Source organism: Pygocentrus nattereri, chromosome 11 (genome assembly GCF_015220715.1).
Source record: "Pygocentrus nattereri isolate fPygNat1 chromosome 11, fPygNat1.pri, whole genome shotgun sequence".
Taxonomy (NCBI): domain Eukaryota; kingdom Metazoa; phylum Chordata; class Actinopteri; order Characiformes; family Serrasalmidae; genus Pygocentrus; species Pygocentrus nattereri.
This window is the reverse complement of record NC_051221.1, coordinates 24,626,189-24,646,656: the sequence shown is the minus strand read 5'-3', so window position 1 is coordinate 24,646,656 and position 20,468 is coordinate 24,626,189. Positions and strand designations below refer to the sequence as shown.

General features: G+C 39.1%; 3 protein-coding genes across 4 annotated transcripts in view; 2 read left to right on the top strand and 1 right to left on the bottom strand.

Annotated features, from left to right (window-relative positions):
• Positions 1 to 7,634, top strand: part of LOC108442691 (growth arrest-specific protein 2) — a 33,639-nt gene extending 26,005 nt beyond the window's left edge. Inside the window, exon 8 of the mRNA XM_017722860.2 lies at positions 6,403 to 7,634. Within this exon, the coding sequence (XP_017578349.1) occupies positions 6,403 to 6,612 (210 nt within the window). The 3' untranslated portion in view covers positions 6,613 to 7,634. The remainder of the gene's footprint in view (positions 1 to 6,402) is intronic.
• Positions 7,635 to 8,428: 794 nt separating this feature from the next.
• LOC108442692 (small VCP interacting protein) lies at positions 8,429 to 13,204 on the bottom strand. Of its 2 annotated transcripts, XM_017722861.2 has the most exons (5): positions 13,158 to 13,202; positions 12,645 to 12,708; positions 11,191 to 11,241; positions 9,762 to 9,875; positions 8,429 to 9,623 (listed from the first exon to the last, which is right to left on the bottom strand). In XM_017722861.2, the coding sequence occupies exons 2-5, from the start codon at positions 12,705 to 12,707 to the stop codon at positions 9,609 to 9,611; spliced, it is 243 nt and encodes an 80-aa protein (XP_017578350.1). In that variant the 5' UTR covers position 12,708; positions 13,158 to 13,202; the 3' UTR covers positions 8,429 to 9,608. The 2 variants fall into 2 exon arrangements, with proteins under 2 accessions (XP_017578350.1, XP_037398671.1); XM_037542774.1 differs by lacking the exon at positions 8,429 to 9,623 and adding an exon at positions 10,490 to 10,536 and having other exon boundaries at positions 12,645 to 13,204.
• Positions 13,205 to 14,467: 1,263 nt separating this feature from the next.
• Positions 14,468 to 18,965, top strand: LOC108442690 (zinc finger protein 397-like). Its single transcript, XM_017722859.2, has 4 exons — positions 14,468 to 14,741; positions 15,192 to 15,901; positions 16,712 to 17,271; positions 18,330 to 18,965. Exons 2-4 carry the CDS (start codon positions 15,210 to 15,212, stop codon positions 18,596 to 18,598), a joined length of 1,521 nt encoding a protein of 506 aa, XP_017578348.1. The 5' UTR covers positions 14,468 to 14,741; positions 15,192 to 15,209; the 3' UTR covers positions 18,599 to 18,965.
• Positions 18,966 to 20,468: the final 1,503 nt, after the last annotated feature.

The following is a 20,468-nucleotide window of genomic DNA, read 5'->3' as shown; positions in this document are numbered from 1 at the left end:
GAAAGAGCAAAAAGGCTCGTCTCACATTTGCCAGAAAACATCTAGATGACACCCAAACATTTTGGGCCAATATTCTGTGGACTGACTAGTCAAAAATGGAACTTTTTGGAATGCAGTAGTTCCCATAACTAACACTGCATTGCCCTATAAGAACACCATCCCAACAGTTAAACATGGTGGTGGTGGTGTGATGATGGTCTGGGGCTGCCAAGCTTCTGCAGGACCTGGATGACTTGTCTTAATTGATGGAACCTTGAGTTCTGCTCTATATCAGAAAGTCCTGAAGGAGAATCTTCACCCATCAGCAGCAGAGTTATGCAACAAGACAATAATCTAAAGCACGCAAGGAAGTACACCCTTGATAGGCTTAAAAAAAAACCTAAGGTTTTGGTGTGGTCAAGACAAATTCTTGACTTAAATCCCATTGAGATGCTGTGGCAAGACCGTAAACAGGCAATTCACGCTGCCAACCCACAAAAAAAAAAAAAAAAAAGGAGGACAAAGAACAGTGGGCCAAAACTTCCACAACGATGTAAAAGATTCATCACAAATGATCGCAAATGTTTGATTGCCAAGGGTGGCACAACTACTTATCATGTTAAGGGGGTAATTTCTTTTTCACTTTTTCACATGGATGATATAGGTTTTGATTAAATCTTTATCTTCTCTAAATGAAAAGATCATTAAAAACTGCATTTCTTTTGGCATAATAGAAGAAATCAGGTTAAGGACAAATACTTCCTTCACAGCAAAAAGCAGGTACATGAAATATTGATGGAGTGAACATGTCCATTGTGTTTATGCTGCCTGTTTCTGAAAGTGTTGGCATCATATTTTGTAGGGGGTATTATATTGATATTATATTAACATCATTATCTGCACATGAATGTCATGTGAACATTATTGACATTAGCACTTTACAGTCCCTGACTTCATCTCACTGGTTAATGGACCCTTGAGACCATGAGAGCCACTCATGGTGGATATACACACAAGTAGCATCCCATAACCACAAATATGCTGCCACCTGAGAAACTGTGATTAGTGAGGTAGGCCTGGTACCCATGGGAACTCCGTTACCTGGCAACACACACCCAGCCTGAACACCCCAGAGAGTGAGGATGGCTCAGTACACAACATCCTCTTTGTGTGTGTGTTTTATGAAGATGGCTGCCATTGTCTTCACTCATAGATTAACAGCTACAATATCTATGTTAAAGAGGAGATGAGGATGGTCATATTGGCCAGGCTTTAGAGCAGGCAAATTGGCTCTGTAAATCTTTAATGAAGTGGAGCTGGAATATGGAAGCGTCTGTCAGTAATGACTGCGCTGGATTGCAGTGTGTGGCTTATTCAGACTGTATTTGATGTTGCGGAGGTTTTGAAGTGTAGTTGGAAGGCTAAATATAGCTCTTCTAAAGGAACACTTTTATCAAGCTGTTGTGATGTGTAGATAGTTAACAAGCTACACAAACATTTCTGCAGGAGGCACTTCAACGGATTCGACTTTCTTGCATGGCTGGCACTCAATCACATCTCTAAATCACATTAGGCAGTGTCTCAGTCTGTCGACACAATCGACAGCCCACTTATCTCTATCAGTTCCACTCTGATTTCTTTAGATTATGACACAATTAGTATAATTCTGCTCTATGAGGCAGACGGGTTATTGCTTTGCTTTAATTGAAGAGTGCGACAATGACAATATATCATGTTAACATTTAAAAATATGGATGGCCACGGTGCACTGTGCTGTTTCAGAGCTTTAAACTGCATGTTCATTATTCAGCTGATACTAAAGGGGTATTCTAGCCCAAAACACTCATTTAATATACCATTTGTCATGTTATGCAATATTCTGTGGTGCAGCTTTGCATCCCTTGGCCTCATCGATTTGAAAGAATTTACGATTTTTTGTGTCTTTGTCCATTAATGTTCTTGCACTACTATACCCAGCACACAATACAGTGATGACTAAATCCTGACTATCACATCCATGTAGCTGCTATTAAATACAAACATGATATTTGGCTTTCTAGCAAAAAAATGTTAGCTAGTTGGCTTCCTTCTACATTAGCCAGCTAGAGGAAAAAAGCACCATTTCAAATACCCACCTCACTCCACTCCACTCCAAACCATTTGTAGTTTTTCCAAAGTTGAAAGGCCAAAATGCCCCTTCACTTTTAATCATATTATTAAGCAAGTATTACAGATCATTTGGTTACTATTAAAATACTAATATGTAGTTATTATGGCTTGTTTTGTTTGTTAGTTTGTTATGGTTTAGGTTTGTTAATGTTATCCTGAAATTAGCCTTTATAATAGTGATACTGCAGAAGGTTGTAAATGCAAATGATAATTTAAAATGTCTTGCTATATTCTGTGAGCAACCTGGCAAAATTAAAATTATGCAGAAGAGTTCTGTTGGTGCTTTCATGAATGAAGATATTCATATGATCCAGGAAATGTTAATAATATTGGTAAATAAAACAGGCAGACCTTTAAATGTTAATGAAGGATTTTTAATGCAAAGTATATCGCAATATGTGGCAGTACAAACAATATATAAATTATAATATATATAATTATATATATTATTATAATATAAAATTAAGTCTATAATGTGCAGTCTTAGTTGTGAAAGTGTGGGCCACATAAGCTCACAGGGATGAGATTAGACAGAGCTTAGTGTCTGCTGGGCTTAGTATTGGCATTGTCTATCTTATGATAGCTGACAGTAATTGCCAGTAAAAGCATCATTGCACTTCATGGTTAAAGTATCTATCAGTGTTCATCTGCTGGAGATGAGTTAAAAGATGAGGGAATAAAGTAATGGACTGATTTAAGAAAGCTATGACACAGACCACTGTGTATGCAAAGTGAGTCCTACTGATGTTCTGTATGTGACCTCAGAATCGAGTGACATTAAATTACATAAAATTTTGTCTTTAGAACTTGCTTCACTCTCAAAATTTCATTAGTACACGGCCATCTCCATTTCTAAATTAGAGATTTTTCCCTTGCACTCATCCTTGTTTGTTGCCCAGCAACCAAGGCCGAGCAATTCAGAGTTCTTAATAGAAGATATAAAGGCAACACACTCATCCTCTCCCATTAAAATAATTCAAATAGTGACTGAAATTCCAATCCTTCGAATGCCCCCTGTTCAAGGACAGATTCATTTTGTCTCCGAGAGGTCACGGGTCTGCCCATGTGTCTTTTTTCATGCTACATTCTTCTGTTGCAGACACCAATTAAAATTCTTATCTGTGGGAACAAATGACAAGAAAGATTAGGAAAGAGCAGTAGAGATACAAGACACCTAGTGACCATCAGGAGAAACTAAATGTGAATGTTTTAATCCCTCTGTCAGGTTAAAATGAGATGTTCATTTTAACAGTGATGCTGACACACTCATGACCTCAGACACCAATGAGACAAATGGATACTGTGTGCTTGAACTCTTTGTAAGAAATTATACATCAGAATGTGTTTAAAGGGCCAATATCATGGGGAAAAAGAAATGGTTCATTTACATATATCTATCTGTTCAGTCTACAGCAGTTTAGGCCCATCCATTCATATTAAAGTTAACTTTGTGCTGTTGGCTGTGATGCACAATACAGGGCAGCCAATCAGAGCAGATTTCATTTACATATATTAGCTTCAGAGGCACTTATTAGTCCATATGCTGTTTACACATGTTGAAAAGAATTTCCAGTGCCTCACAGCAGTATGTGACTGATGGTGGCATGGCGATGACATTGTTGGTGAAAATGGATTATCATCAGAGGAGAACTTTAGCTAAATTCCTTGCTTAAGGTGAAAAAAGGCAGGAGAACGCTCTGTGCTTTTTCCTTTTTTGTTGTATAATACTTGGCTCACCTGGACATGGACTTTTGGTGTCCATGATGCCACAAAATAGCTCAAGTCAGGAAAATTTAACTGTGCTACTGCTAAGAGAGGTTGGAAAACAGTCATGTTAAAATGAAAACCACACAAGCATTATAAGTTGGCATTATAAGGGGGGATAAACAAGAAAATAGAAGATATGGGCACTTTAACATCAGAGGAACTGCTGATGATGAGGGTGCTGACATTGTGATACCCTTCTCCCTTAACATTTTTATCCTGCTGACACTACATGCATATTCACACTTTACTGTTTCACCTCCATGTGCAATAATGTGTGAGCTGACTCAATCTGTGTGAAGCTTTAAGGTTTTCAATATTGCTGCATTCTCTCCTATTGTGTGCTGTAAAGCATGATTGAAATCTCCACCCATCTCCACCCAAAGCCATTATGTCAGTGACTGTAGAGCCTTAGGGGTCGTCTCATTGCTGACCTCTCGGTCGCCCTACTCCTCATCCTGTTAAGCACTTTATAAATGTTTCATGTTATTATACCACCTCAGGGCTCAATAAAAACACATCAGTATAGAAAAATAGGCTCTGTGTTCCTTAAGTCCTTCAGACTGTCTCGGTTGTTTGTTTGTTTCCTGTCTCCCCTGTGGGTTCTAATTCTGGTAACACTGTTTTGCTCAGTCAGCTCTTTACTTCAGAAGGGTTGCTAGACTGAAGGGCAAGAATGATAGCTTGTCATTTTCACCCTTTATGAATGTTTAATCAGGTGGATCGAAGGCTGTTTGCACTTGTATGCTCATGCAAATGATGCAGGTATTGACAAGGCTAGTTTTAATAGAGGCAGAATTATTGATTTGTCAATCTTGAATGAGCCGTCTTATGAAATAGTGCGCTTTTAGTAACATGCAGCAGATTTATGTAGACTGCGTGCATTTTAAAGTGTGTCCTTCGGGTGGCAACCCAGAAACTAGGAGGAAGTGCTGATGAAATCATGGGTAGTTACTAAGTTGGCATCTTAAACAATTATTTATTTTGTATGTTATGATACTGAATGTAAGCCTGTGATTCAGAAAGAAATTTCTTTTTTCTATGTCTCTTTATGTATCACATCGGTACTGGGATGATGGCTATTCACAGTGGTCTGCTTATCTTCATTGTATCACATACTAAACATAACAAGGTGTACTAAAAATGATCATTATTATTATTATTCCCTTGTCATTTATTTTTATTTCCTATGGCAACTCCTTTACAGCCAAGTTGTCCAGTGCTCAATACTTTTGCCCAGTGAACACATGGAATACACCAGCACATTTCCAGTTTTTTCTAATAGCCAGAGGTACAATGTAAATCTACTCTTTAGCAGTACAAGCTGGCACTATGAATTACTGAACTGAAAAAACATTTGCTTACTTAAATAAAAAGATACAACTGGCTATTTAACACGTCATTTTTGTACAGTTGTAGCAGTGCATAAATACAGTCCGTGTCTACTTACCTGCTTACAGCATGAAATTGTAAAATACAGTGTTTTGGCCAACGCAGATTGGCCAAAAAAGAATGAGGATTTGCCAAGTGCAGATCAATTAGACCAAAAAATTTCCCAGTCCCGTTAATACATATTTAAAAAATAAATAAAATTAAAAGGAACATTTATAATTATTGCTATCATTGGTGTTGCTTTTTCTTTTTTTTTCTATCTCATAATTAATAGTATTTAATCAAGAACCAAGAAGCTAGCAGCTGTTAGGAAAGGGGGGAGGGGGCAGGGGGTGGGCCTGTAAAATGTTAATGAGCGACTGGGTCAGGGCCTCTTGGGAACGTAAGCATGTGAACAGCCAGTTTGGGAGAAACATGGCCTTCCTTTTATTCCTCTTCTGCGTTATTGGATTTGGAGCAAGATTGGCATGGCACTTGGGAATGTGCCTAAGGGAGCGCCAGGTGACAGTAAGCCAATATAGAGGTGTGAAGTGAGTGGAGGTGTGGAGAGACTAAAAGTGAATTCAGGGACTACAGTGTCTATGTGTGTGTTGAGGAGAGGAAGGTTTCAAGTGAGTATTTCTGGTTTACTGTTCTCAGTATCATGATGATTCACAGATAAAAGCTTGCCTTATAGATAGAGATTATAGTGCATCACAATTACCATGGTAGCCCTTTAAGATCTAAGCATAAAAACATAGAATCCTTGTTTTTTAGATGTCAATCTAAAAATAAATGTTTATTTAGTATAATAGATTAATGTACAAAAATATTTTTTAAAAACTGTTGACAACCAAAGGCCTTTGGGAGGGAAGTTATTCACAATAATGCATATAATCAGAAAGGATACCTTCTCTGGTTTAACATAAAATTTATAATTCAAGTTTTTAAGTTGAAACATTTCATGAACATGCAGAAGGAGATGGGGTTAAGATCCCTGTCAACCTCCACATCAGTAGCTTAGTTTGAAGGTGAGCCTGTTAAACTCATTCAAAGACCCTTGAAAAGTTATGTTTTTAGGCCTTAAAGCAATCTTTTTTTCTGTTCTCTCCTCTACAGATGCTGCACAATAAACACGTGATGGTGCGGGTGGGTGGTGGCTGGGAGACCTTTGAGAGTTACCTCCTGAAGCACGACCCCTGCCGTATGCTCCAGATCTCCCGTGTGGAGGGCAAGACCTCACCCATCTCCAGCAAATCCCCCAGCATTAAAGACCTCACACCCGACAGCTACCTGGTGGTAGCGGCCCACTACAAAAGTAAGAAGTAACAGGCCAGTGGAAGATGAGAAATGTAAAGAATGGATGACAAGGTGGACCTTGATCTTTCCTTTAATCTATTTCACTGACATATAAAGCACAACTGCTACCAAGTCCCTTTATCAATGGTTTTGTTTAGCATTTTACCAAAGAGTGAGCAGCTAAGGCTTTTCTAAGAACGTGGCCTGCATCCATGCAAATCTTGAACTTACAGAGCACCGTCATCCACAGAGGTGAAACTGTTCTCTGGACTAAGCAATCACTCTTGAACAACACTTACACTGCTTGTACTGTTAATAACTTCCTGACTGATTTAGCTATTCTGACACATTGTATCTAAATAGTACAGAGACTGATTGATATTAAGGGAGCATGGACTGGAATCCAAAAGACATTAGACGGTTTTACTTGTATATTATTCTCACATCTCAGAATGCTATGCAATGACTCGTTGACGATCACTTCTAGCCTGGGATTGCAATCGATGTATTTAGTGCCGAATATGGTGAAACGTTTTATTGTTCTTGTCTATCAGTATACTTGTATGTTGTTTAGCTGAAATTTCTGTATAACTAGTGCTTGAAGTTATCTCATCTTGTCTCCTGAATTCAGGACTGAACTGAGACAATCTGCAAAGTGAATTCAAGTAATATCTCCCTTGATGGGTGTGTATGCATTTACATAGCTCTTCCATATTGAGCAATATTAATGATAATGTTTTTATATATATTTGAGGTATTATGATGTCATATGATATCAATATTATGCAAGTAATTTTTTCTGGAAGTTGCTTATTTCATAGCAGGTCATTTTCTTGTTTAGACTTATATTGTTTTGGATGATTTTTTTTTATAAGAACAGTATGATGATGTAAAAGTAATGACCTTTCCTCTACCGCAAGGACAATCAAATATAGGATGTGTGCTGTTAACATAATTCATTGTGTGCCTGATCTGGCATAAAATATGTTAACTTGTTGACAACTGACTGTATAACAAAGACTGAGAATAAACTTAGAAGGTGTACAATCTCATCAATGTGATTGTATTTTACTTTAAGGAACACCAGTGTGAAAACTGCCTTATGTTAGTTCTTGACTGGAGAAGTGGCTCCATGTGCATAGTTGTTCTATAGTGACCTCTACTGGCTGAAATACAAATATAGAGCAAAAAACAACCTGTATAGTACTGTGTTGAAGTTGGAGATAACCCTTAATTTCCAGGTAGTTTCTAGTTAAGCCATTAAGGTCACATTTTTCATTTTTTCAAAAGAGTAGTTATAAGATATTCTAACTGTCTAAGGGGAAAAAAAACAAGTTTACAAATCTGGAGTTCAAAAAATTATTAAAAGCAACAAAGACTCCACAGAACCATTCAAGAAAAAAATCTGCATGTGTTTCTGTCCGTCCTTTCACTATGAGAAGACAACAACACTGTGGACCTGAAAGTACGTGTAGCTGTCAAGAAGCTGATACTGAGAAAAGTAAACACAAAAAGATCAATATTTGTAAATCAAACATAGAAGTCGCTGTTGTTCTCAGAACAATGGACTGACCACCCCAAAGTCTAGACCTCAGCATCACTGAATGTGTTTGGGATTACCTGAATAATGAGAAGCAAAAAAAGCAACCAACCTTTAAGACTTTGAACTTTGGAGGTGTGTCCTGATGCTGAAAATAGACACCTTGTATTTAATGACCATTTGCCTGCAAATTAAATAAATGAGACGTGGTCTCTGACTTTGGCAGAGTACTGTACACTTGTGTGTAAGGGAGAGACAAAAAAATATTATTTTTACAGCAACATAAAGAGAAATTGAGAATAGGAATAAAATAAGATTAGGAATTTATTCAGACCCATTAAAGTGGCACAGCATCTCCTACAGAGTCTGTCTAAGCTGTTTAAAATGGCAGGACAATTTGGGGCTTCTGAAGAAAGAAAACAAGCCTTAGTTTGTTGAACACACTTCAAAGCTTTTTTGTGAAGAACAAAGTTCCGTACTGATAGAACAGCACCATCTTGGTGGAGTGCATGGCTTGCAATTACATAGTAAGGCCATTACACAATACAGGAGCACTAAAGCTCAGCTAGCTGATCTTCTCCTACATTGAGGTGAACAGAGACCGAGACATGGCTGAAGGGTCAAAAAATGCTGACCCTCTGTCCTACATTCGAGGAAAACCGGTGATATATGTGAATAACCACTCAGTGAACTTCATTTAACATAATCACAAAAAAGCAATAAAACTCATTTTTACATATACACAGTGCTTATGCTCATTAGCAAAGTGACCAATTCAAATCATTAGTATCCTCTATTCAAACTGCTAACTTCTCTCTCAAATCAAACATCACACTTGCACATGCTGTAAAAAACAAACACCACAAATAATTTATATTGCACTGTCATGCTTCAACTAAACCACTGCAGAATAAACAAAAACAATCTGAATGTGTCAAACACATATTAAAATGTCATGAATTCATTACAAAATGTGATTTTGTGAGATCATATAAATGTATGTATTTTACAATTACATTCAAATGGAACCACTGCTTAGAGAAAGAAGAAAAAACCCACAAACTGTAACACAAGCATGAGAACATTCCATATGCAAATAAAGCACTGTGGTGCAACAGCTTCAGAACTGTGGAACCGTGGAGTTTTAGTGACCGAATGCCATGTCTCTCAGTAGTTATACATAAATAAGTGTATTGAAAGCCACAAATTACTGCCCTTGGCTATCTCTGATATTTCATTGGCTAGCACATCTTGGCATGTAAAAGAAGGCGTGTCCTGCAAACAGCTCTGGCCAACCAGGAGGCAGAAAGGGACATGTAAGCTTGGCAAAAAAGTCTAGATGCTACACTCCCTGACTAGCTTGCATTTTAAGAAATTAGTGAGGAAAAAACAAAAACAAAAAACCTTCTTATTTTGATGGATTTGCTGCTAACGCAGGCTGATCCATAAAGTTGATGCACGTCAATTGTCTTCTCTTCTTCTTGTGTTAGCCAACCTGCCACTAAAAAGTGAGAGAAGAAGCAGAATACATAAAGCATATTACATATTCATAATCATATTGTGTAAACACTATGCTTTCAAAAGAGCATAAAGGATACAGCTGATTAAAGTCTAAAGTACATTTTCCAACAGGATTTACCTTAAGCCCCCCGCCTCCTGAGGGTGATGTGCTCATTGCCTGTTTTTCCATCTCCTCTTGTTTCTTCTTTTTCTTTTCAACTGCTTCTGGGTTCTTAATGCCTCTGTATGTGCTCTACAAGGAGAGAAACATATGGAAGTACTTGGTAAGATACTTCAAGCTTTAGTTTGTACTGAGTACAAGATAGCGTTTTCCTGAAAACACTTCAGCATACACTGTTTACAGCAGCATTTTCAAAACAAAAAAGTTTTTCCAATAAAAACTCAACTACAACACAGTTCCTGACATGTGACAAGTCTTGTTAGCCAGTGTTTGAAATGTAGCAGCTGAGTGCATTGTGGGCATAAGAAGCAAGCTGACAATGTGAGACTCTGTGGCTTGGGAAATGTGCAGTGAAAGGCAATTGCTCTTTTATAGTATTACAAAACAATAAAGACTGCCTGGTCAGTCTTCTCCACTATAACATTACATCTTTTTCTGACATGTTGGAAAATTCTCTACCATTAAAGTTTGGTATTTTGAATGTCTGCACTCAAAATCTCCACTGTGTCATCAGAATAACCTTTGTAACTATGGGAAAACCAGTCAAGACAAGTATCAGCATGATGAGATCACAGAAGCAGCGAGGTTAATTTCAGCCAAAGTAGAAAACCACTGCGATGTGAAGTTGCCTCCTGAAGGCACAGAATCCAATGTGCGGAGAGATTAAAAGATGGTGCTCTACTTACCGGGCTGCCTTAGCAGCTCGACGAGCAGCAAGCACTGATGAAAATCTCTAAAGGGTCCACAGTGTATATGAGGGGCAAACCATAATCAATCTCTCAACCTCTCCAAAAGAAAATTTGATGGATGACATAATGACTTGAAATTAATTATTTGCTTTGATTTGAAAGACACAACTGTCCAATGGGGAGGGAAAAAAGAAATGTGTGTATATCTATTCTGTTTTATCTCATTTAGTTTCTTATAACAAAGTCATTACATGAATCTGTGAGTTACTAATATCAGTAATGTTCAAATATAGTTTCCCAGTCCAGTCCTCTGCACCCCTGCATGGGCCACATTTAGATCTAAAACAGCCCCCAACACATTTCACTGTTAATGATGTGGGTTCAGGTGAGACAAACCATCTGGGATCCCTGAGGGCTGCGTTGAGAAACATTGTATTAATTTTTTTTTGTTTTGTTTGGTGGAGATCACACAAAAGGAATGGACGTTTTTGGTGTGAAGGTGAGAAATGTACTCTGACTTGTCAACTGAAACAGCCAAAAAACTCAAAAACTAACCAAAAACAAATGCTCTAGTAAATAAATATGACATTATGATGGACCCAGTGAAAGACACACTAGCCTGAGAATACACTCACTTCTCTGCTTACTTCAACTAATTGCTGAACTGTGAGTCAGTCTGCTTGGCAATTTTACATTACCTCTTTCTGTCTTTTCTCGGCAGCTTCTGCCAACTGTCGCCTTCTGGTTTCCTGTAGAAGGGAAAGAAAAGATGACAAAGCAATATGATTATAGTGTTTCAACAGTGATGTACTCAAACAGTGTTACTGCAATGCTATTTACTAGAGGCCTGTTCACTAAGGTGTAAAGATTCATATATAATTGAGTGAATAATTTGTCCTGAGGGTGCGGTCAGATTCTAGAAAGGATGGACTGTTTAGAGACGTCAAGCTTTAAGATGTAATGCCATTCATACATCATATATTCATATATTAGACAAAGGGCAAAATGCTTTTCAAAATGTCTGTGTAATGAAATAGTAAAGATGTAGGCAGTGTGAAACACTCTGTTCAAAAGAAAGTCCCAACTGTTTACAGTAGCAGTGATAGGAACCAAAAGCATTTCAAAGCATTAAATTCTCCAAAGCTACCTCACAGACACTATTACACAGAATGCTTACAGGTACACTGTGTGATGCCTGTGAAATCATTGTACAGTATTATATAAAGGTTTTGGCCTAAAACATATATATATATATATATATATATATTTTTTTTTTTTTTTTTTTTTTTTAATACATTCATGGCATAAAGGGAAGTAAAGCACAATACACAATAATCTCCAAAGGAAAAATATTTTTTAGACTTACCACTATTTTATCACTATCAACATTAAATATTAAAACTCAGAAAACAGATGTAGGTTTCTCCTTCTACCCGGCAGCTCCATCTCCAACATTCTTTGCCCAGTATATCCACTATTCCTCCTCAAAACATGTCCAAACCATCTCAACCTGTCCTCTCTGGCTTTATCTCCAAACTGCTCCACCTTCACTGTCCCTCTGATCTGCTCATTTCTAATCTTGTCCAGCCTTGTTGCTCCCAACGAAAATCTCAGCATCTTCATCTCCGCCACCTCCAGCTCAGCCTCCTGTCTTTTAGACAGAGCCACAGTCTCCAAACCATACATCAAAGCAGGACGCACTACTTTCTTGTACACCTTCCCTTTCACTCTTGCTGCTATCCTTCTGTCACACATCAGCCCTGACATCTTATATAGTAAATAAAGAAAATGGCTCTGTGTGTTGTAGTCACAGCAATTCCTGCTTTATGCCACCACTACTGTAAAAAAAGTTTCTCTACAATGCACCATCACACATCAGAATACTCTGAATGACACTGTTTATCTCAAAGACTTAATTATACAGAAATACTGAAAAAAGAGTGGAATTTTCCCTTAAAACACTCTGTGGCCTTAAAACCGTTATCACTGGCTGTTGCACATTAGGAAGAACCAGAAAGCAAGCTGGGAATATTTGTAGAAAGACCTTTTCTAGTATAAAAATCAGCGTTGTATTTAAACACATCCATATGCGAAATAAACCTGTAGAAACGTTCATATGAGATGGTATGAGGACGAACAGTAAAGTACTCACAGGGTCCGGCGTTACAACAACGTCGTCTGCTGCTCCACCCAGGCAGGGAAGGCACATCCCCATACTTGGTATAATAAAACACCACAGTATCCGACGGCAGGCAGGCCAAACAAGTTTTCAACAGCAGCCAAAGTTAATGGTACCACTTAGCAGATTAACATATGCAGCTACCAACTACAGCTACGAGCAATTTTCACTGAAAACACATCGACGGTGCGAAAAAACGACTTCTAAACAGCTAAAAAGCCGCTCTATGTCTGCTGCTGCTAGCTATCGGATTAGCCAGCAATGTAAACACTAGCTTTAACCAACTGCCTGTGGCTAATATTACACACTAAGGGAGACAGTAGGACGCTGAGATTATGGTTTAAATCCAAAGCAAACCTCTTTTGCATACGACCTGGCATCTGGGGAAATGTCTCGACCTCTAAACTCCCTTAAGTCTGTTAGTTGCAGTTACTGGAACTGATCATGGACATAAGGCGGTCCCTCTGTAAACATAACCGTCCTCACCTCTCGGGCTGTTCATGGTCCCGTTACACTGGCGGAGCACGAAAGATGCAGCGCCTCGCCGAGGTGTGGAGCTCAGTGAGAGCAGGTAAAGCTTCGGGACGTTCATGCATGTAAACACTGTTAAAGTCTCAAAATAACGCCCACTGCCCAGTCTGTGTGTGGCATGTTCCATGTGTGGAAACTATGAAGCCTAAAGCAGCCCTATTTGAATTAATCGTTTTCGTGATGTCATGAAAACCAGCACATTTACACTCATGTAAAAACGAATTGCAACCAATTTTAACTAAAAGAACATTATACAACACAAAAAATAAAGAGAAGTGAAATTTTAGTAAATTGGCACTGATTTTCGAGTATGAACGTAACAGTGAGATGAAAAAGAAAGAAAGAAAGAAAGAAAGAAAGAAAGAAAGAATGAATGAATGAATGAATGAATGAATGAATGAACGGACGGACGAACGAACGAACGAACGAATGAATGAATGAATGAATGAATGGATGGATGGAGTACCGATGTCCTGAGAGGTGGTTTCGTTCACTCAGAGGACAACTGAAGAACCTATGGATGTTCTTCAGTGTTTTGGACCTCCAGGTTCTGCCACTCTAAAGGGGAAATCCACATTTTTTTTCAAACATTCTGCATAATTAAATGGTTGACATCTAGATAAAGTCATTCATGGTGGTTTGGAGTGAAATACTCGGTTCTCCGACACCTACCAAATCAGAACTGTTCACAGTGCTGGTGAACCAGATGTGTGAAGAACTTAATGCTCCTGAAAGCTCCCTCACAAAAAAATATTACATGAAATGGTTAGATGCTGCCTGATGTCTGACACGTTGTTTTATGACAGTTTTGTGGTAAACGCTGGGCTTACACGATATTTTAATCTATTTATTTGAATCTAGCCTTGCGGAGGGATACATGAAGGACATTGTAAGGTAAAATGTTCACCAAAGAAAACTCATGTTTTAAGATTTATGACTATTTTACAATCATCGACATTACATATAAAAACTCGAGACACGTGTAGGTTCGCTGGTGGTTTTGGATTAGTGAATAAATGATTATATATATCATATATAAAATGACTATATTTGTGTTGTAGACATGGCGACACGTGGTTCCTATCACCACATCTATAAAAAATCTGAGTGGGAAAGTTTCTCTACAGTCAATCGTTTCACATCAAATCACTCTGAAAGGCTCGGTGGAACTCGTCTTCAAGAGAAGACCAGGAGTTGAAGGGCGCGAACAAAAACACGCTAAGACTCCGCGCGGCTCTCTCCCCGTTGTCGTTCTCCACCGTGTCAGTAGATGGCAGTAAGGCACTTTCCTCTCCAGAGGAAAACAAAGCAGAAGACGGTGACAGCGGCGAAGAAGGCGAAGAGGCGGCGGTATAACGTGGAGCGATTAGGCTGTGATAAACGAGCTCCCTGCTAAATGCGGGATTCCTGTTTGCACAGCCCCGAATTTAACATCACAAGCCCCAGTTCATCGACAGCACTGCTCACGGCTATAGAGCTCTCTTCCACATCATCCCTTCTTTCTTGCTGGCGTGGACTTTTGAGCACTTGCTGTCTGAGGTAGGCAGACTCGCTCGCCTTAGCCACGGTTACTCCACATAAAACCAAGCGACTTTCGTCTTTCTTTACATCTCGGGATTTGACTTCACATTTAAGTCAAGCCATTTCAGAGGATTTTCCTTACAAAAATATTTAAAGTAATTCAAGCTGTTAGAAACTGTAAGATCCCCGCAGTGAAGTCTGCTGCTTTCATAATAATCTTTTTTTTTGCGTGTTTCCTGCTGTAGCTAATATTCCTGTAGTGGTGTCTTATAGTCTATAAAATGTGCAGTATAATTTAGTGAACTATAGTAATCTACTTGTCAGCATTTAGTATAAGAATCCTGTAGAATTTACTGTAGTATTACTACAGGTCTTTTTCATTAACATTTGTATTTAAAAAAGAAGACTTTTTAATGTTTGGTTCCCTGACCAGTTTGTCAACTATTTCTCCTTTTTTTTCTTCCTCAGAATCCAAGTGAGGAATCCATGGATGTTATCCAGTGTTTAAGGTCTCTGCTGGACCTTCATGTTCAGCTCCAGAAAGCTGTAGCTCTTCAGGGAGAGATCCAGGCGCAGTTTCTTTCTCAGCTTTTACAACTAGACAGTGCTAGTGTGCAGCAGCTGCCTGCACCATGCCTGGATTTGAGGGGAGATGACCTGGAGCTTTCTCTGTCTGTGTTTGAAAGGGCTCTGGACAGCAGCAAACTGCCGAAGGAGCAGTGGGGGTCACGCCTAGCGCAGCTCCTCTGTATAAAGACGTTACATGAAGAGGGTCATGAACCATCCAGCCAGCTCAATTATGAAGCCTTGAAAGCAGATGTGAGGAGGCAAGCATGGATCTCTGAGCTTCAGAGGTGGAGGGACTTTAATGAGGTCCAGTTTGAACCCCACAGGGGGGTGCGGGAGCTAAAGCTAGGGCTTGAGGAGACGGCCAGGAAGTGGCTTCAGCCTGACAGGTGTAGTTCTGAGGAGGTGGTGAGAAGAGTGACCCTGCAGAAATTCCTCTCTCTCCTCCCACCAAGTGTTGGAGAGAAGACAAGGAAACAACAGCCACAGAACATAGAAGAGGCTGTGATCATGGCTGCATGCTTCGTGGAGGATAACAGGGTTGAACAAGAGCCAGAGAGAGACCGACAGGACTGTGATGCACAGACAGGGACTGGTTATGGATATTCTGGGTAAGACTGCATGTATCTAGGGCTGTCACAGTTACTCAGTTTAAAAAGTCGTCTCGATAAACTGGCATTGATTATTTGGTAACTTGCATGATGCTAATGCATGTTTTAAGTGTTCCTCCTGGGTTATCTTTCACTAAGAAACAGAACTTGATGGACATTTTTTTTGTTTGTTTGTCTTGATTTTTCATTTCAGGCATGCACAGTGATATTCAAATCATATCAGATTTGGTAGATAATTGCTTTAACAGGTTATTGGCATCAGATACATCCAATATTTCAAAACGATCTTTGATGTTGCGGTGTCATCAGCATTGTTTAGGTGGGCTACTGCACTAAAATGTCTGCATTACATGACTTTATTACTAATAATCAGAAGTAACGGCCCTTTATCTTGGGAAGGTGAATTATTATTCTGAGTACCCTTTGTTTTTTCATATACCTAAGTATTATGACTGAGTGATTTGTGTAATAGATGTAATTGTGATATTTCTGGCTTGTACTGTAATGTGTTTTTTTTTTAAATATTATTATTATTATTTATTCGTTTTTTTTTTATTAAGCTCCACCATGAAGTTTCCCTACACTTTTTTGAATGTTGCATGTTGAGTGTCAGGCTGCCAGTTTACAAGCTCAGCATTTGCAGCTCTTGGGATTTGAAGTTGCACTCTTTCAAATTGCAATTTTGCTTAAAAAGAACAGTCGTTCAGCCCCACTAGGTATTAATGACCTTCTGGTGTGTTGCCCTCAATAGACATTGAACTTTTTGCCTGATTGTTTGTTTGTTGATCCTTTGAACTAAATCTCTTTCAGAGAGCATCAAGTCAGCTTGAATGAGCTGTGTCTGAAGAGGCGTGATTCAGAAACCATCTTCCAACCTGATGGCCTCAGCCTGGATGTCAGTGGTGAGAATGAGCATTTTGAAGAGGAAGAATTTTCTGAAGTTGTGTTTAACCCATCACTGGTGGACTCAAAGCCTGTCCTGAATCCTGAAGAAGTGCAACCAATTATGACTGACTCCGTTCAAGTTTCCCTCCCTGGTACCTGCTATAGTGGCAAATCAGCTTCTTCTTCACTCAGGTCCGTCTATAAGAACTATGATGGAACAACCCAGCCAGAGAAGCCGGAACCACCAAAATGTGTTTTTGAGTGTCCTGAATGTGGTAGCAAGTTTAAGAGGTATGACTACCTGCAGAGACACAGATGCACTCCTGGGCAAAGCCTGGGCTGTAAGCACTGTGATCTCCGCTTCCCCACTCTCTCCCAGCTGACCAACCACCTCCGAGTACATCGGAAAATGCTTCGCTGTCCTGTGTGCAGCAAAACCTTCCGTGACCGCTTCAACCTCCGCTGCCACCAGCGAACGCACACAGGTATGCTAGAGAAGCAGCAGACAGACATCTGATGTAAGTGTTAGCAATAGCAGTTCAGTATACTTCTACATATTAACTACAACCTTTCATACTACAGTGATTAACAGGCCACATGTCATTAATGGGCCAATGAGCAACGTGTGCATGTAACCCCCTCAGTGCGCACACAATTTAGCATTGAGGACATGCACTCTCTGACTTTGAGATTCAGCTCATGTATATCATTAAAATGTTGCTCAAACAGATGAAGAGCATATGCATTGTAAGCTGAATGAGATCAAATTGGTAGAAAATTATTCCTATTGTATAGTTTTAGACTCTTTGTTTCAATATTGTATTGACTTGCCCTTGTCAACTTCACTTCAAGACTAGGTGCATAACTTGCATTTAAGAATGCTTTGTCTGGCTTTGATTTTGGGTATATGATGAAAACTGTGGTGCAGCCTTGTATAGCCCTGAACTTGTTTACTAGCTAGCAAGTAGAGTGATATAACAAAACTCATGTATACCAGATGTTGTTTGCTAAATAAAACCCAGTTTGAATGTAGCAAATTGAATGTTATTGTTTTAATATATTTGAAATAACCTATTGCTCTGGCTTAGAAGCAAATTTTACCATTATTTTCCCAGTTTAAAAAAGGAGTTGTCAAATTTGCAAAAATTCTGTGCTGGTTCAACAAAAGTCTATATTTATGTTGACTTCATTCCTTGACTTTCGAAAGGGTCCTTTGACAAATGTCATTGTCATTGAGTTGGTACAGTAAAGGATTGGTATTTGGGTCAGCGTCAAGATTTCCCTTCGTTAAAATGGCAAGGCCAAGTTGACAAGGACATGTTTGAAAAAACAGTATTGAAATGAATAGGGAGTAACTTTTATGTTTATTTAAATCCATTTCACTCTGTATTCATTGATTCTTGCAGATTCAGCACCTTGCTTGAGCATTTTTAGGAAAATCCTGTAGGGAATCTACTGCTTTGTTGACTTTAAAGCATAGTTTAAAATGAGCCTAAAACACTGTATGCATTTTAGACACTTTATCAACATCCTGCTCCTGCAGGTGAGCGTCCCCATATATGCACTGACTGCGGCTCAGCGTTTGCTCAAGAGCGGGGTTTACAGGAGCACCGCAACATCCACACCGGAGAGAGACCCTTCCAGTGCCCGGTGTGCAGGAAAGGCTTCCGCCACAGCCGCACGCTCTCCAAGCATGTGGTTCTCCATTCAGAAGCCAGGCCTTTCAAATGCTCTGACTGTGGCAGAACCTTTAAGATTAAAGATAACTTGAACCAGCATCAGAAGAAAATACACCACAGAAAACGGTTCTGATCACACATTATAACTAAACACACACATAAACACACAGTGCTTGTATGAGCCATGCAAATAATGGACTACAAAGGCAAAATGTGCATTGCAGAACTCCAGTGACGTTTCTGAGCCGTTTCAGATTTTGGCACACACATATTCTCAGAGGTAGTGGAAATGTACTGTTTTGTTTTGAATGTGCTGTTAAATTCAGTGAAAATATGTTAATAATGATGCATTATGTTGTTATTTGGTAATGGTGATTAGTGACAGTGATGACAGGTTTCTAAAATATTAAATAAAATTTATAATGCAGCTTTTATCTAGAACGTTTCTGATGTTACACTCAATTTCTCTCAGCTCAAAATCCTGGATTGCCATTTTGGTAAGTAACAACTGCTCATGCAAGATCACACTCCTCTTTTCATAAAAGAGAAGTCCACCTATTTTCAAAGTCAATAAATGAGATGTTATTCAGAGTGTCCATCCATCCATCCATCCATCCATCCATCCATTTTCTAAGCCGCTTCTCTGTCAGGGTCACGGGGTATTAAGAGTGTTTTAATGAGAAACGTTAATTGTAGAGAAACTTGCCAGCTTTTTTTTTTTTTTTTTTTAAACAGTGGTAGTGATAAATACAACCCCAATTCCAGTGAAGTTTGGACGTTGGGTAAAACATAAAAACAGAATACGATGATTTGCAAATCCTTTTCAACCTATATTCAATTGAATACACTACAAAGACAAGATATTTAATGTTCAAACACAAACTTTATTGTTCTTTGTAAAATTCACTCATTTTTAATTTGATGCCTGCAGCACGTTCGAAAGAAGTTGGGACAGGGGCAACAAAAGACTGGGAAAGTTGAGGAATGCTCAAAAAAACACCTGTTTGGAACATTCCACAGGTGAACAGGTTAATTGGAAACAGGTGAGTGTCATGATTGGGTATAAAGGGAGCATCCCTGAAAGGCTCAGTCGTTCACAAGCAAGGATGGGGTGAGGTTCACCACTTTGTGAACAACTGCGTGAGCAAATAGTCCAACAGTTTAAGAACAACGTTACTCAATGTGCAATTGCAAGGAATTTAGCAGCAGTCCATAATATCATCAAAAGATTCTGAGAATCTGGAGAAATCTCTGCAAGTAAGCAGCAAGGCAGAAAACCAACATTGAATGCCTGTGACCTTCGACCCCTCAGTGCACTAAAAACGGACATCATTCTGTAACGGATATTACCTGGGTAACTTGCACATCTGTGAAGGCACCATTAATGCTGAAAGGTACATGCAGGTTTTGGAGCAACATATGCTGCCATCCAAGCAACGTCTTTTTCAGGGACGTCCTGCTTATTTCAGCAAGACAATGCCAAGCCACATTCTACACGTGTTACAACAGCGTGGCTTCGTAGTAAAAGAGTGCGGGTACTAGACTGGCCTGCCTGCAGTCCAGACCTGTCTCCCATTGAAAATGTGTGGCGCATTATGAAGCACAAAATACGACAATGGAGACCCCGGACTGCTGAGCAACTGAAGTTGTACATCAAGCAAGAATGGGAAACAATTCCACCTACAAAGCTTCAACAATTAGTGTCCTCAGTTCCCAAACGCTTATTGAGTGCTGTTAAAATGAAAGGTGATGTAACACAGTGGTAAACATGCCCCTGTCCCAACTTCTTTGGAACGTGTTGCAGGTATCAAATACAAAATGAGTGAATATTTGCAAAAAATAATAAAGTTTATCTGTTTGAACATTACATATATTGTCTTTGTAGTGTATTCAAATGAATATAGGTTGAAAAGGATTTGCAAATCATGGTATTCTGTTTTTATTTATGTTTTACACAACGTCCCAACTTCACTGGAATTGGGATTGTAACATGTCAGTCATAA

Excerpts from the sequence above, each read along its gene's own strand:
- LOC108442692 (XM_037542774.1), bottom strand. The coding sequence starts at position 12,707 with ATGGGGATGTGCCTTCCCTGCCTGGGTGGAGCAGCAGACGACGTTGTT. Across the intron at positions 10,537-11,190 it reads CCGAGAAAAGACAGAAAGAG|AGATTTTCATCAGTGCTTGC; the intron begins GTAATGTAAAAT and ends TGGACCCTTTAG. Across the intron at positions 9,876-10,489 it reads CGAGCTGCTAAGGCAGCCCG|AGCACATACAGAGGCATTAA; the intron begins GTAAGTAGAGCA and ends CTCTCCTTGTAG.
- LOC108442690 (XM_017722859.2), top strand. The coding sequence starts at position 15,210 with ATGGATGTTATCCAGTGTTTAAGGTCTCTGCTGGACCTTCATGTTCAG. Across the intron at positions 15,902-16,711 it reads ACTGGTTATGGATATTCTGG|AGAGCATCAAGTCAGCTTGA; the intron begins GTAAGACTGCAT and ends AATCTCTTTCAG. Across the intron at positions 17,272-18,329 it reads CCACCAGCGAACGCACACAG|GTGAGCGTCCCCATATATGC; the intron begins GTATGCTAGAGA and ends CTGCTCCTGCAG.